At 61.0% G+C, this 15,983-nt stretch overlaps 2 protein-coding genes across 3 annotated transcripts; one reads left to right on the top strand and one right to left on the bottom strand.

Annotated features, from left to right (window-relative positions):
- Window positions 1-5: 5 nt before the first annotated feature.
- LOC102979411 (coiled-coil domain-containing protein 157) lies at window positions 6-7,419 on the top strand (the record flags this gene model as incomplete). The annotated part of the gene is made up of 9 exons (XM_028485999.2): window positions 6-227; window positions 920-1,565; window positions 2,257-2,334; window positions 2,692-2,882; window positions 3,250-3,426; window positions 3,595-3,763; window positions 4,841-4,980; window positions 5,439-5,527; window positions 5,617-7,419. Coding segments are annotated over 9 exons (1,962 nt in total), but the record flags the coding sequence as incomplete, so codon positions are not given.
- Window positions 7,420-7,982: 563 nt separating this feature from the next.
- RNF215 (ring finger protein 215) lies at window positions 7,983-15,410 on the bottom strand. 2 transcript variants are annotated; one of them, XM_007128657.4, is made up of 9 exons: window positions 15,067-15,408; window positions 14,667-14,810; window positions 14,109-14,180; window positions 13,943-14,028; window positions 13,364-13,520; window positions 9,462-9,581; window positions 9,241-9,384; window positions 8,896-8,998; window positions 7,983-8,806 (listed from the first exon to the last, which is right to left on the bottom strand). In XM_007128657.4, exons 1-9 carry the CDS (start codon window positions 15,349-15,351, stop codon window positions 8,784-8,786), a joined length of 1,134 nt encoding a protein of 377 aa, XP_007128719.2. In that variant the 5' UTR covers window positions 15,352-15,408; the 3' UTR covers window positions 7,983-8,783. The 2 variants fall into 2 exon arrangements, with proteins under 2 accessions (XP_007128719.2, XP_028341799.1); XM_028485998.2 differs by lacking the exon at window positions 14,109-14,180 and having other exon boundaries at window positions 15,067-15,410.
- Between the last annotated feature and the right edge of the window lie 573 nt (window positions 15,411-15,983).

The following is a 15,983-nucleotide window of genomic DNA, read 5'->3' as shown; positions in this document are numbered from 1 at the left end:
AGGGCACACTGGCGCTGGGCTCTGCCCCAGCCAACCCTGCCGTCTTTGCCCACAGGCTCCTGCTGCTGCTTCAGAGCTGCGCGAGCTACTTGGAGAACCTTGGCTTGGAGCAGACGGTGCCCCCCGTCAGGGCTGCCAGGCCCTGCATGTCCGTGGGGCTCACGGTGCGGCGCTTCTGGAACAGCCTGCTGAGGCTGGTCATGCTCATTCGGCAGGTGGCCCCCCAGGTGGGTCGGCCACCCGCTTCCCCAACTGCGGTCACCCTCACACCAGTCCACCTGCCCCAGGCTCCTCGCACACCACATGTGCACCGCATCTGTCGCTGGCTCCACTCTGGAGCCCCCACTCAAGGCCCATGCAGCCTGGCAGTTCGCAATGCAGGCCTCGGGGGTCATGTGTGGGCCACCTGGTTCTGCAGTTTACACTGTGGGGCTTTGGAAAAATCCTACCTAGTCTGAACCTCAGTTTGTTCATCTGTGCAGTGGGGGTGATAACAGTCCCTACCTCCCAGGGCATTGTTGGGGAATGGTGTTTGTATGAACCGCATTTGTTATGGGTTATTCCGTAACCCTCACAACCACCTGGTGGGCAGGACCACTGTCACCATAATGGGAAGGAAACTGAAACTGAGAGTGGCTTCAGCAACACAAGAGCAGACAAGTCCACTAAGCAAGGGCCCAGTACCCAGCAGCTGTGTCTGTCACTGTGTTACACTCCCAGTGCCATGCATGTAAGAGCATGGAGCCTGGGCTTGGTAAGCTGAGGCAGCAGAAAGGAGCTGTCTCACTCACGTTGGTATCAGATACCATCTGAAGGTCTGAGCTTCAGGAGCGGCTGCTGTCACAGAAATCCCCAGAGAGCTGGTCACCTCCCAGGCCCATCTCCCTCACCTGCTTTCCCTTTCTTTTCCTGACTACAGAAAAGGGCAAACCAAGGGGAGACCCCCACCTCCAAGCCCACAGCCAAGGGCGAGCCAGCCAGGAGCCCTGAAATTGTGACCACCAAGCTCATCAAGCCCACCTCCCCAATGCCAGGCTTGCCCCAGAACTGCCAAGAGCTGGACAGACTCCCTGTCAGCGTCTCCCTGCAGTGTCCAGCCAGGACAGCCGAAAACACCAGGAGTGTCCACTCCCAGACCATGGAGACAGCCCTGGTGCCCTGTGATGCATGCACCAGTGTCCAGGGCAGCCTGTGGGAGGTGGGCAAGATGGTCATCAGCCTGTGTCAGAGCCAGAACTTGCCCTCGTCCTTAGGCCAGTTCCAGCATCTGGTGCAGGACAGCATGGGGCTCAGGCCGCTGCCGGCCACCACTGTGGGCCACTGGGTGGCCGAGCAGAGCAAAGACCTGACACGCCTCAGCAAGCACATGGGGGCCCTCACTCAGCTTGTGGGGCCCCTCAGGGCCCAGCTGGAGGAGGCTAAGGGGCAGAAGGACAGACTGAGGAAGCAGGTGGGCGAGCTGGAGCAGGCCCTGCAGCAGGAGCAGGGGGCACAGCGGCGGCAGGTGGATGAGGCCGAGCAGCGCCTGGCCCAGTGGGAGCGCGACAGGCGGCAGCTGCTTGCAGGTCTGTGCCTGAGGCCGGACCCTCAGTGCCAGGCTCTGCCACAGCCTGAGCATGGGCTCCCCCAGGAGCAGACCCCGCAACGGGGCTGTGGGTGCTGGGAGTCGGTGTGGAAGAAACCTGGACTGGGAGTGGGCAGCAGATGCAGGGAAGGGAAGGCAGGGGAAAAGGGGTGTGTTCGTCAAGCCGGTTACACTGCGGGCAACTGGAGCTTAATCCCGCTGGGGAACACAGGAGCCCGTGTAGAAGTCCGAGTCGTCCCACCAGAGGGGTGAGGGAGCGGTGGATTCATACACTCACTCCTGTCGGTCACCGAAGGGGACTCCTGGGGAGTTCATCCCCCGGGTAGCTCCAGCCAGCTGAGGCCCCTCTTTGGCTTCAGTAGAAGCCGTCAGGCAGAGAGACGCAGCTATGGCACTCACAGTGGGCCAGCACCTGCTGAAGTTGTGAGGCCTGAGGGAGTTGGGCAAGTCACCCCCGTGGAGGACACTGAAGCCCAGAGAGTCAGCCAGCCGACAGGAAGCAGAGTGGACAGGGACCCAGGCCTCCTGGCACCTCCCCAGAACTCCTCCCACAAGCCCAGGCACTCCTCCATCCCGGCCAGGGCTGCCACCATGCTGTGGGGTGCACTGGGCGTTGAGGCTGCCAGCCAGGCCCAAGGGAGCCTCTGAAGGGCCTCTCTCGGCTGCCATAGAAACAAGTGACCTCAAGACAAAGGTGTCCACCCTGGAGGGGGAGCTGAAGCAGCAGCGGGAGTCCACGCGGGCCGTGGGTGAGAAGCCCTGCCATGGAGCCCTGTACCGTGTGCCCTGTGCTCGGTGGCTGGACCAGCACCCTCTGTCTCTGTCTCCTGGGCTTCGGGGGCAAAGCTAAAGGGAACCACAGAGGAGGCTGGGTCTGACAGGCCACACTGTTGGGTGATGCCACCTCCCACCCAGAGAGTAACTTCTGTTTTCAGAACCCACCTCAGGCAGGGTTCAGAGCCCCATTTTGTGGCTGAGGACACTGAGGCCCAGAGATGTGCTGTGACCAACCCCCCTTCCCAGGTCTTGTCCTGGGTCAGAGGCAGTGCAGCGACTCCCCAGAGCTCCCCTGCTCTACCCCTTCCCCCGCCCGCTCAATCCTGCAGAGACGAAGGCCCAGGAGCTGCAAGAGGAGGCTGAGCACAGGGCGGAGGCTGAGAGGCAGGTGCAGCAGCTGGAAGAGCAGGTGCAGCTGCTGGCAGGGCAGCTGGACCGAGCCAGCCAGCAGATCCGCTGGGCCAGCACAGAGCTGGACAAGGAGAAGGCCCGTGTCGACAGCATGGTCCGCCACCAGGAGGTGAGGCTGGGAGCCTCGTCAGTGCCTGGGCTCCTGCAACGAAGGCTGCAGGGAGAGAAAAGGCTCCACTGACGGTGGGGAGACACTGGAGACCTAAGGAGAAGAATTCCTGAGTGGCGACTGTGACTGGAAAGAAGTGGGAGCGAGGTCTGCTTTCCGGGGGGGCGGGATCTCCAAGCTTGGGGGGTCCTGGCCTTGCCAGGGTTGGGGTCTGCTCCCTTCGTCCCTCCACCCCTTCCACTGCACGCATGTGCACAGACAGATGTAGCACAGGGGGTGGGCTTGGATACAGCTGCCTCCTTTGTCCTGCATGGCTGGGCCTGGCCCCATAGGCCTCATGGCCTCCCTCCTGCCCATCCCGGCTCAGTCCCTGCAGGCCAAACAGCGAGCCCTGCTACAGCAGCTGGACACCCTGGACCAGGAGCGTGAGGAGCTGAGGGGCAGTTTGGACGAGGCCGAGGCCCAGCGGGTCCACGTGGAGGAGCAGCTGCAGCATGTGCAGAGCGAGAGGGAGCAGGGGCGGTGCCAGCTCCGGGCCCAGCAGGTGCGAGCAGGCAGGGCGAGGGGGCAGGGGCGGCACTTCCCTTTCTCTGGAGGAACCTCCAGCCAGCTAAGCACCTGCAGGCCTGCCCCGTGCCTGGGGAGTGCAGGTGATGGTGTGTCCCCAGGGGGCTGGGAGCCGGTCCTCAGCTCTGAGCCTCCCCTGCCCCAGGAGCTGCTGCAGAGCCTGCAGCGAGAGAAGCAAGGCCTGGAGCAGGCAACAAGGGATCTGCAGCTGACCATCTTGGAGCGAGAACGCGAGCTCGTGGAGTTGAGGGAGCGGGAGAGGCTGCTGGTGGCCTTTCCGGACCTGCACAGGCCTGTGGAAGCCCAGATCCAGAGTAGGGGCCCGGAGTTTGTGCAGAGGGCATGCCGGGGCTGGGGTCGGGCAGCTGAGGGCTCATCAGGGCAGGACATGGGTCCACAGCAAGGGTGGCAGAGCCCCCACAACACACAGGTGCTCTGCGTGTTACCCACTCTTCTGTGTGAATGGAGACACAGAGGCCCAGTGGGGAGGTGACTGCTCAGGGTCACACAGCCAAATCCAGACCCAGGTCTGGCTACCTGTGTAGCCTGTGCTCTTAACCACGTCACAGGCCAGTCCTTGCTCAGCTTCCATGTCCCCTGTCCTGGCATCTCCCCAAACTACACCATGGGGCCAGCTCCAGGGGCACAGCCCCAACTGTCCAGTGTCCATGGGAGTGCTAGGGACCCATCTCGGTGGAAGACTGACTGCCCGGCGACCTGGGTTCTCGTCCCAACCCCTCCAGTCCCCTGAAGCTCTGGGGTGAATCCCCGTGCAGAGCTGCTGGGATGATCCACTGCAATCTAGCTTGTCAGGATAAGTCGTCACTTGTGAGCGCTGGGCCCTTGTGTTACCCTGTCAACTGCCCCGCGAGGCAGGTAGCAGCCGCTGTGACAAACCAGGAAACTGATAACCAGAGCAGGCAGCACCTTGCCTGGGTTCAGAGTCACGGGGAGCATCTGTCCCCCCAGCAGAGGGAAAGAACATCCTTGCTGAATCCTGAGACTCATATCCAACAGCTGGCTGTGGCTTTGGACGAGTCACTGTCTCTCAGGCCCTCCGAAAACAGGTGGCCTTGGAAGAGCTTCACTTTCTTACCTATGTGCTAAGTTTTTGGTGAGCTCCAGGTCCCCCTCAGCTCTCAAATTCTGCAAGGCTTTGGTCACCTCCCAGCAGGCGGGAGTAGGGAGTGCGGGGGGGAGGGGGGGAACAAGGCCTCAGGAGAAAAAAGATGAGGTGGGAGGTCCAGTATGCTGACCCCGCCTACCTGCAGGGCCACCTGCAGGGGACCCTAGGCACATACGGCTGGCGTGTCTGCCCTCTGAGGTCCTGTCTTGTTGGGCACAAGAGGCAGACCTGATGGGGTGGGGTGCCAGAGAGTGGGTCTCCACAGGCTCTGGCAACGTCACGGACGACATGGAGAGGCAGGTGCAGGCCAACGACATCCGTATCCGGGTCCTACAGGAGGAGAACGGGCGGCTGCGATTCATGCTGTCTAAGATCCGGGAGGTGGCCCAGCAGGGGGGCCTCAAGGTGGGCAGCATGGCTCCCCCACCTGAAAGGGGCTGGCCCTTGGGGACTTGGAAGAGGCCCCCAACCCAGCAGAGGTCTTCAGCTTCCCCCAGGGAATCTGCCGTTGCCATGGGGCTCATTGCACATGGGGCTCTCATGACAGGTGGCTTTAGGCTGTACTTTTGTGAACCATTTTCCACGATTCAGGAAGGCATGAGGATGTTACCGTGCCTTCTAGCTCCAAATCCCCCCTCTAGCCCTTTGAACCTTTATTTCAAATGCACCAGGAGCCTTGTGAGAAAACAAACCTTCCCACCCTTACCACGGCTAAGGACAAGCCCTGGAAGGCTTTCCAAACCCTGCCCCTCAGAGGAAGGGGCCGTGGCGACAGGTTCAGGCCCTCCCGCCTCCTCTGTGACACCCTTTCTGTTCACTGCAGAGGGGATCCTGGGCCTTTCTGAGCTTGGTTTTCTTTGCAGCTGATCCCACAGGACCAGCTCTGGGCCCCTCCCAGCAAGGGAATCCATGGAGCAGCGCCCCCAGCCCAGGCCCAGAGAGCATCTCCAGGGTGAGTGAGGCTTTGTCAGAGGCGGGGCACGTGGGGGTGGGGTGGTCCCCCTCGCTCATAGGGGATCTTGCCGTGTGGTCCTCCCTCAGGCCCCTGGGCAGGCGGCACTCACCTGGCAGCAGGACGGCCAGTGCGGGCAGGACCCTGCTGGGCCAGCCCCAGGCCTCCCCGCCTCAGCAGCCCTGCAGTCGATCCAGCAAGTCCTCCCTGGAGGATGTGACCCACTCGACCAACTGTGCCCAGAACCCCATCCGGGCCTTGGCCAGGCTGAGAAGGAGACTGTCACCAACCCGGGGCCAGGCCGGCCCTGCATACCAGCCCCAGGAGCGGCCCACGTAGACTGCAGTGGGGTGGGGCTGGAGGGCGGGAAGCTGGCAACCCACACCATGTAATAAAGCCCAGGCCATCTGCTCACAGCGACCTTGGCCACACCACACTGGCTCAGCAGGGCAAGAGTCCTTCCTTCTCTGTCCTGAGTCCCCAGCCATGTGGGTCATTGGCCAGCAGAGACCTGGCACACTGTGCACCCTCAGCAAATGGGAGCTTCCTGCCTCCCTCCTGAGAGGGGCAGTGGGGGAAGAGGACACACCAAGGGCAGAAAGAAGCTTCTAGCACCTGGGCGATGTGAAAGGCAATCATTTGATCCCCATAGCAAAGACTAAGGGGTAACATGGACTCAGTGACCCCCACCAATAAAGAGCAGGGTCAGGGTAGGGGGTGCGCAGGGGAAGGAGAGCAGCCGCCACGGTGGGCCCAGCGAGGACACGTGAGGCAAGGGAGGAGTCAGAGGCCAGGGTCCTAGCTCAGGCTCACAGAGGCAGGCAGGGACCACCCAGCTGTGAACCTGGGGATGGGGACATTAAGGATCCAAGAAAATCAGCCCTCCTTTAACTGCGGAACGCCTCACCTTCAGGAAACACAAGTCAGAAAGGGTTTCTCTAAATCCAGGAGGTTGGATCCCCAGGCCACTGAAGGCAGGGCAAGGCTTCACCCAGCGAGAGAGGACACCCCAAGCCAGCCCTGGCTTTCCCAGGCCTGTCCCTTGGGGCCAGGGCACTGATGCCACCAGCCACGCCAGGCCTGCAGTAGTCCAGTTTTCCTCACAAAGCCTCCAGCCTGTCCTGAGCCACCCCACCTGTGAAGGACAGGCGCTAAGACCTTGCTGAGGAGTTCTGGGTGTGAGGGTGGGTTGGGGGATGCTCTTGGCTTTCTATGACAGTTTTCCCTGGTCAGGAGGCCAACAAGTAGAGCACCTCAGTTTACAGAGAAAAGTCAAGAAGAGCTATGTGTGTAGCTGAACTGGCATGGCCACAGGCTGCCCAACTCTTGCTTCTGTGGAGCCCACGGGCTCACTGAGGGAGCCTGGGCTGTCTGGACTGGGCCCCTCACAGGTGAGAGCCAGCCCTCAGGTGTGCTCCCTGAGGCAGAGGGCCCAGGCCCAAGTGCAGGGTGAGGACCTGTCACAGCCCGGCTCCTCTCTGCATCCATTCAGTAGCTCACAGTTCTGTAGGTCAGACGTCCGGGCCCTGTGTGGGTGGGTTCTCTGCTCAGGGCCTTACAAGGCTGAAATCAAAGCATCTGCCAGGGGCTTCCCTGGTGGCGCAGTGGTTAAGAATCCGCCTGCCAATGCAGAGGATACGGGTTCAAGCCCTGGTCCGGGAAGATCCCACATGCCGCGGAGCAACTAAGCCCGTGTGCCACAACTACTGAGCCTGTGCTCTAGAGCCCAAGAGCCACAACCACTGAAGCCTGCGTGCCACAACTACCGAAGCCTGTGCACCCAGAGCCCGTGCTCCGCAATGAGAAGCCACCGCAGTGAGAAGCCCGCGCACCACAACAAAGAGTAGCCCCCGCTCGCCGCAACTAGAGAAAGCCCGCGCACAGCAACCCAACACAGCCAAAAATAAAAAATAAATTAAATAAATAAAATTTAAAAAGTATCTGCCTTTCTTTTGCAAGGGTGTGGGGCAGAATCCAGGCTCATTCTGATTGTGGGCAGAATTCTGGTTCTTGCAGCTGTCAAACTGGTGTCCATTTCCTTGCTGGCCGCTGTTGGGGCTACCCTGGGCTCTGAGAGGCCATCCAACTTCTTGCCACGTGGCCCCTCCATCTTCAAGTCGGCAACAGAGAATTTCTCAGGCATTGAATCCCCTCCATGGTTCAAATTTCTGAATTCCTCTCCTTCCACCAGCTGGAGAAAACTCTCTACTTTTAATGGGCTCACGTGGTTAGGTCAGGCCCACTTGGAATGCTTTCCCATATTAAGGTCAACTATGTCATATAACATAACCTAATCATGGGAGTAAAATCCATCAGCTTCATAGTGCCAGGATCACATAAGGCGTGTCCATGGGGGCTGGGGGAATCTTGGGGGCCATTTTAGAATCTGCCTCCCACGGGTAGTAGACTCCAGGGCGACTTGTTTATCTTAAAACATCCACACAAATTTTACATCTTATGTTAAAATATATCCATGTTTATTTTAATATTAAACCTCCCGTACCCCAAATCTAAAAAAATGGATACCCCTGTAAGATGTACCACATTTATCCTGTGGCTTCAAGTATCTGGTCAGCAACCTGTAACCCCACGGAGAAGCACAGGACTAGATGGTTTCTAAGGCCTCTGGTCCCAGCCAGGCCCCGGAAGGGAGCCCAGCTGGACAGGCCATGGGATCTGCAGCTGCCGATGCCCAAGGACCGAGGGTAGCAGGCAATGGAAGGGCCGCTAGGTTTAACATCATAGCCTTCACCAAGATGTGTCATGGAATATGGTCAGGCTCGAGTTCCCCCAAGGCCAGATAGCTCCTCTCCCAACCCACCCCCCAATAAATAAGCACAAAACCTGGCCACTGCAGCCTCAGCCCCCAGGGATGCCCTGACAGGCAGGCCAGAGAGCTCCCAGAGCCCTGGGAACAGCAGCACTGCCCACACCCTCTTCCCCAGGTCCCTGGCCAGAGTCCTGGGAGCTGTCTGAGTGGAGGGCAGGCACACCCCAGGATGGCAGAGAAAGGCCCCAAAAGCAGCCTCTCTTCCTGCCGGGTCTGGGCCCTGCAACCTCAGCCTGGGGGCTGTGGTCCCTCCATCCCAGTGTGGATGTGGTGGGAACCTTGCCCCTCATCAGGGGTGGCCCCTATCCCTCCTTCCACCCATAGGGTTTTCCGTCCTGTTCCCCCTGCCGTCTTGTTCCAGGCACCCAGGGCCACGATGCAGGTGGAGAGGTCCCTTCCCCACATGCAGAGACCCAGCCGGGGCACCTAATCATCTGAGTAGCGGTTCCCTGCAGGAGAGGAGAAAAAATATCAGGGAGGGAGGTGTCGGGTGGGAACCAGGTGGAGACGGTCAAGGGCCCCCACCCTTGGTGCTCACCCAGGACGTTGAATTTGCACAGCGGGCAGGTCTGCTGCAGCATCAGCCAGGGGTCCACGCAGTCTCGGTGAAACTCGTGCTTACAGGGCAGTACCCGGAGCCACTGCAGGGTCGGGGAGAGGGCTCAGGCCACAGGCATAGGCCTCCAGTGGGGGTAGCAGGCCCCATGCCCTCACCTGAGCTGGGGAACTGAAACCCCTGTGACCTGCCCCACCCCCATGCTGCTTTCCATAGCTCTGGTGGGGCTGGGTGAAGACCTGGTTGGGGTACTTCTCAGGTCTCTTGGGAGCAGGGTAGGGGGTATCACGTGTCAGCCAAAGGCTGGCCTCTGCCCAGGGCACTAACTTGCTTGTTGCAGAAATAGTCCAGACACACGGCGCAGGTCTCAGCACCAGGCTCCGGGGGGCCCTGTGCCGCCCGGCCCAGCCGGCAACGCCGGGTCTTGAGGGACGCCAGCCTCTGCACCACCCGGCGCTTGAGCAGGTCCACCTGTGGGGGAAAGGCACACGGTTCCCGAGGGCTGGGGACACCAGGGCTCCCGAGGGCCCCCGAGGGCTGGCTCCCACCTGGCCTCGGGGCTCCCGCTGGCTCTGCCGGGATGCCTGCCGCTGAGCTTGGACCACGAGGCCTGTGCACAGGAGCATGGCCACCAGCAGGATGGTGTTCCACAGCTGTTGCAGGGGCTTCTGGGGAGAAGAGCAGGGTGTCAGGGCCACTGGGGCCACCCCACCCTCTTTACCCAGTAAATCCACCCCAAGGACCAGGCCAATGAGGTCCATGGGCACCATGACCCTGGAGGCGCCAGGCTTCCTCTTCTGAAGCTGCTGTCCCCAGTCCCCGCCCCGTGCTCTCTCAGGGGCTGCCCCAGCTCCACCCTACATCAGTGCTCAGCCCAGGCCAATCCTGGGCAACAAACCTGGTGTTTGTATACTCACAGAAGCATCTACTGGCAGCCTCACAGCCTCCCCAGCCCAGGACCCCCATCCCTACCCAGCACACCTCCTGGTCTGCTTTCCTGGCTGCCATCACCCACCCACCCACGCCCATTCAGGCTGAGCATTCACAGCCTGAGAGGGCGCTAGTCCCAGGCCGTCTCCTCACTCCCTCGAGGCCCCGCGCCCCTCCTCTCCTCCGCACTCTGCTGCCCTTCAGGTGCCCTGCTCAGGGCTCACCCCACAGTCACAGGGATCTCACCTGCAAACCCGATTACACAGCACCCCTACTTGACCCTTCCCTCTGATGCTCCCCTCCCGCCTCCTCCGCATTCCCCATCCTCAGGAGGAAACCCAAACTCTTCTACCAGGGGGCCTTCAAGGCCCTTGATCTCCACCCCTCCCCCCTCCCATGTTCCCTGCCCCTCCCACGTCTGTGCCTTTCCACACTGTCCCTTTCGGGAACTAATGCTCTTCTTCCACGCTCCCTCCCTTGGCTTATGGCTCTGGACATCTCTTGCTCTGGAAGCTCTCCCTGACCAACCCTGCCAGGCAAATGTTCCCCCCTCACCTCCCCTGCCACCCTCCTCATACCCACTCTGCCCTCAGCGGTCCTCCGGCTCCCGCTGGTGGGAGGGAACCACGTCTGAGGTACCTCACTTCGCCTTTGAGAGGCCCCCAGGGGGACACACTGACCTAGACTGAACGGCCACCATATCCAGTGCGGCAGACAGGCTGTGACCACTCAACAGCTGGCTTAGGAGGTGACACAGTGGAGGAAGCAGGACCCAGCCGTTGACCCACCAGCACACGGGCCTGCGGACGTGTCACAACTAATAAATGCATTCGTTTAAAAGTTTTCTGCCACCGTGTTCTTCCCCTGCCAATGCTGAAGTTCAACTGCCAACACGTGGTGGGAGAGGGGATGAGAAGTGATTTGATGGGCAAGGTTGGGTGCTGTTAGGGTCACAAGATGTTACTTTTGTTCCGGGTGGAAGCACTCTGGGGGCCACTGCCAAGAGGGGTCTGTGAGCCCCAGCTTCACGCTCTGTCCCACCCTCACCCCCTGGCTTGTGTCCGCGTCCCCTTTCGTCCATGGTGGGATGGTGACACCTGCTCAGGAAGCTCTCCCGAAGCCCCTAGGCTGAGCTCAGGCACCTCCACCATGCCTGGAGGGCCATGCCCCTCACCAGCTCAGTCATCACCCCAGCAGGTGACAGTGTCTCTGGCCTAGCTCCTCCCATGATGGGGCCATATGAGCCCAGGGCTGGAGCTGCCCTGTCCTCATACCTCCTGCCATGCTGAGCCAGGCTGACATGTGGCAGGACTCGTGCGACCTTTACACTGTAAGCTCTCTGGGACAGAACCTGGAGCTCCGTGCTTTGGAGAGGCCAGTGAGTTCTGGGTGGTCCGAGGGTGTGGCTGGCCTGGAACTCTACTGGAGGCCAGAGACCCCATCTCCCCAGGCTCGGTGCATTTTGGGGACCCCCAGGTGAGGAGGGAGGGCAGGGTTGGGCCTTGTCCATCAGAGCAGTAGGACATGGTCATCGGACTTCTCTGATACATGGTGGCTACAGCTCTGGATGCCCAGAGGCTGGAGGAATGGTGACTGGGCCCTGGGGCTGAGAGCTGGCCCTGGCTGTCCTTCAGACACCTCAGCTACCATGGGCTCCCAACACCTGTACTGGCCCACCCCGGCCAGCAGCAAGGCCAAGGCTGTTCAGCTTTGCCCTCACAACCAGCCAGCCTGACCTGACCTATAGTACGTGCCCACCTCCTGGCCTCTTGGGCACGCTCCCGGCCTGCTCCTCTCTGAGCTCCAGGCTTTCTGCCCGCACCTCCTCCCAGTCTCTCATCTGACAGCCCCTCACCAAATGCCTGCCCCTCCCAGAAGTCCATGTGGGCTGCCCTCCAGGGAGAGAGAGGGCAGGCTCTCTCCTCTTCCAGAAAGCTCTTCCTTCCATTCCCGCAGCCTCACTCCCCGCTCCCTCTGCAGAACTGCGGTTCACGCTGCTCAAGGCCTTGAACAGCAGAGCCCGGGTCTTCCAAGGCCTTTTGTACCCTCCACAGCCCTTCTCACGGAGCCCCAAGTGTCCTAGAATATCAGAAGTCCTTTGGTGACTGTTGACTTATTTGAGCACTCATAACAATAAAGGTATTGTAGCAGAGCAGCCACCCATCTGCTCAGTGCCCGCCGTGAGATTTACATACACGATCTCAACAATCCCGTGGCCGTGTGCTATACCTGTTCACAAATGAGGAACGCGAGACCAGAGGTTAAACACGCAGCCTAACATTGCCCAGCTAAGGTTTCAGAGCCTCATTCCAAGTCTGCCTGACTTGAAGCTGCCTTGCACGCTCCCCATCCACCAAGGCATGCGGGAGGCTGCGCGTCAGGAGAGCAGGGAAAACCTGCCCTGCAGAGTGGGGATTTGAGAAATGCTTGCAGACACAATACCTTTGACCCTCTCTATGCCAAGCACTGGGAAAGCCAGAGACAACTAAGACACAGCCTGGCCTTCGGGAGACAGAGTCACAGTCCCCAGCGGTCACACAGGATGGGCTGTCCTAAGAGGCCTATGAAGGGCCTGACAAAGCACTGCTGTGATTTAAAAGCAGGAGAGGGGGCTTCCCTGGTGGCGCAGTGGTTGAGAATCCACCTGCCAATGCAGGGGACACGGGTTCAATCCCTGGTCTGGGAAGATCACACATGCCGCGGAGCAGCTAAGCCCATGTGCCACAACTATCAAGCCTGTGCTCTAGAGCCTGTGAGCCACAACTACTGAGCCCGCGCACCACAACTACTGACCCACATGCCTAGAGCCCATGCTCCACAACGAGAAGCCACGACAATGAGAAGCCCGCACACCACAACGAAGAGTAGCCCCAGCTTGCCGCAACTAGAGAAAGCCCACGCGCAGCAACGAAGACCCAATGCAGCCAGAAATAAATCAGTTAAATAAATAAATTTCTTTTAAAAATTAAAAAAGAATTTTTAAAAATAAAAATAAAAGCAGTAGGGGGGCTGGGGGCCCAATGTGAGGGAGGCTTTCCAAAGAAGGCAGGAGGATGAGTTGTGAGGGCTCTGGCTGGACTGGGACATACAGAGCTGGAGAAAGAGGATGTCCAAGCCTACAGACAAGCCCCGGTGGCAGGAGACTGGGGCGTGAGTGGAGACCGGTAAATGGCACAGAGGGGCTGGAGTGTAGGGAGAAGGCTGGGAAAAAAACAGGGTGAGTGATCAGGAGAGCTGTGAAAGCCAGGTAAGGAGTTTGAACTTCATTCTGCAGGTGATAGGGAGTCAAAGAAGGCTTCTGAGAGGGACAGGGACATGACAACAGCAGCAGCTAAGGCTGACTGTGCGTGACCCTGGGTCAGGCACCACACTGAGCACCCACCCGGACCCTGAACCCTCACAGCAGCCCTGGGAGGTGCAAGGGCTGGTCCTCCCCACCAGGGCAGGAAGACGCCACAGGACTGGAGACAAGTCATGTGTGTGGTCCCCCCACCCCCACCTCCTCTCCCCAGGCACCCACCTGCTCCTGAGCCCGACTGCCTCCCAGGCACACCAAGTCCTGCCATCCTCCGTAGCTGTCCTTGGAGAGGCCACAGGTGGTCCACAGGGTCAGCTTCCACTCGATGTTGGCCGACAGGGACTCTCCGCTGGTGATCTCAGCCGTAGCCTGGGTCCTCCTGGGAGGGGAGCCCAAAGGGGCCAGACGGAAGTGCTCTTGGGAGGAGCGGCCCAGACCCACTCACCCCAGCCTTGTGGGAAAAGGATACCCCCGAGTATCACCCCACAGCCCTTCCGCTTTGGCCCCCACGCCTTTCCCAGCCAGTGGTTTTTCTAGTTCTCATAACCGCCGGCCAAGGAGGCCCTCAAGCACAGGGAAGAATCAATCAGGAATCTGGCTTCCTCCTTGTTGGAGCCAATCACCTCCACCTACAGAGCCCATAGAATCATCTCTTTCTAGTCCCCTCACCCATTTTTCAGACTAGGAGGCTACAGTCTCAGAGTAACAGGGAAGGCCCTGGTCCCAGGACCCCTGAGCCCACAACAAAGCCAAGGACCCTAGCACCCAAGCCCAGTCCTTTGAGCCCAAACCCCAACTCACTGCAGCAGGGCCTCCAACAGCTTGGTGACATTGGAAGAATAATGGAGGACGATCACTGGCCTGAGCAGAAGCTGGGATATGTCCAGCTGTAGGGGGACAGGGAGGTCAGCCAGGCCGGGTCACCCATTCCCCAGCCTACGTGCCCCGAAAGCCTGATCCGGTTTACCTCTCGGACCACGTTGTGGTTCAAGATGAGGAGAAGCAAGGCAGAGGCTCCCAGGAAGAGCGCCCTCCGCATCTGCAGGACAGAGGCAGAGGCTAGCACACACCTGCCCACACACCTGTCTCACCACCTGTGGTCATAGTTGTTCTCAGCTCCTGGCTCTGCGGTTAGCATTTCCTCTGGACAGATCAGCTGTAAGCTCCCTGAGGTCAAGGGCAAAAACCCTTATTCTTCTCACCTCCCCCCACCCCAGATGCTCTGTGGGACCCAAATAATACTGTGCCTTCCCTGGTCCAAGCAGGGCAGGCCTGCCCACCGACCCCCAGCAGGAACTCCCCACTGGATACTCTCAGAGTCTGGTCGAGCTTCCTGACTCTCTCTGGCCTCCTCCCACCTCCCTCCTGCCAACTACACTGACTCCAGGCTACCCCTGGGGTCCCTTGCCCCAGCCAGGCCCTGGGCTTCTCTGGAAGCTCCTTAGGGGCCCACCTGGTAGTCTGGCTCCTGCAGTTGCCTTGAAAACCCTTCCTCCAGCCCCCCTTCCACATACACCCCCTGCACCTGCTGAACCAGAGCCTTAGGATAGGCCTGTGGGCCGCTGTCCTGACTCTCCTGGTGAATCTGGGCCTCCTGCTCCTTGCCCACGTATGCCACTGCAATCCAGCCTTCTACGGGCACCTCCTGCTCAGCATCCACGATGTCCATCTGTGGGGCGAGGGGCCATGGTAGAAGGAGGAGGGGGAGGAAGGGGGATCGGTCACACAAGCGATGCAAGGCCAGGGTTTGGGAACGAGTCTGGAGGGGAGGGCATCTGATCTCAGGTTCTGGAAGCCGGAATGCTGGGGGCCTGGGCAGCCTGGGGAAGGGGCGCTGGGCTGACAGGGCTTGGTCCAGGATGAAGGCTGGATCTGGGTGCAGGGTCTACGGCGGGGCGGGGGCCATATGGCTCAGCGGCGCTCACCAGCAGCAGGCGGCCACCCAGAGGGAGCGCTGGGTCGGCCTCGGGGCCGATCCTGACGCCCTCCAGCAACAAAGCGTCCTCCCGAGGTAGCCTCACGTCCACACGCACGGCGCGGGCCCCGCCCCGCCCCGCCCTGGCAGTGGGCTCGCTGCCGTCCGCCGCGGCCCCGGGCCCCGCCAGGCCCAGCCAGAATGGCAGCAGGGGCAACAGCAGCAGCAGTGGCGACGGCGGCGGCGGCGGCGGCGGCGGCGGCGACCTCGGCGCGGGGCGAGCGGCGGGGCCCATGGCCGGACACAGGGGCGCCGGGGGTCCTGGAAGAGCGGCGAAGCGGAGGGAGCCAGGCCTCAGCCGGACGGGGCGGGACGCCGGGAGGGGCGGGGGCGGGGCCGTGGCCGGACGGGGAGGAGCGCCGGGAGGCGGGGTGGGCTCGCGGCGGCTCCCGCGCCCAGACCCGGCCGCGCGCGCCCCCTGGTGGCTGTGGAGAATACAGGCGCCGGCGGTCAGCGGGGCTGGAGCCGGGCGGAGCCCAGGTCAATGAGCAGAGGTGGGAAGTCAGAGGAGGCGCTGCCAGCTTTCGGTTGTCAGATGGCGGAGGCCAGAGGAAGGGAGACCGACGGAGATAGTTGGAAGATAGTTGGCGACCTGGGGAGCCGGAGGCACGATCGGGGCCCCAGAAGGGCAGCAACGAGGAACTTCTGGGGGTCTGGAAGCTAGCCCTTGCTCTGGAGCCGCCCGACGGTCACACGGTTGGCCTGGTTCTCCATTTCTCCACCAGACTGAACTCCAGAGACTGGCCTGACAGGCGTTCGGTGGGTGGGGAGGGGCGAGATTGAGGCAAGGGTCCTGGAGGGGCAGAGAGAGGGGCCAGGGACGCCCAGCTATCACAGTTCCTCAGTGGGGCCCAGAGGCTGGGTCTT

This window comes from Physeter macrocephalus, unplaced genomic scaffold (assembly GCF_002837175.3).
Source record: "Physeter macrocephalus isolate SW-GA unplaced genomic scaffold, ASM283717v5 random_728, whole genome shotgun sequence".
NCBI classification, from domain to species: Eukaryota; Metazoa; Chordata; class Mammalia; order Artiodactyla; family Physeteridae; genus Physeter; species Physeter macrocephalus.
This window is presented reverse-complemented; position numbering and strand designations above follow the sequence as displayed.

What these genes read in the sequence shown, in the direction of transcription:
- RNF215 (XM_007128657.4), bottom strand. Translation starts at nt 15,351, where the DNA reads ATGGGCCCCGCCGCTCGCCCCGCGCCGAGGTCGCCGCCGCCGCCGCCG. An exon ending in GCAGTCGGGCTCAGGAGCAG is followed by an intron (nt 9,582 to 13,363) that starts GTGGGTGCCTGG and finishes TCTTCTCCCCAG; the next exon opens with AAGCCCCTGCAACAGCTGTG. An exon ending in ACTATTTCTGCAACAAGCAA is followed by an intron (nt 8,999 to 9,240) that starts GTTAGTGCCCTG and finishes CCGACCCTGCAG; the next exon opens with TGGCTCCGGGTACTGCCCTG.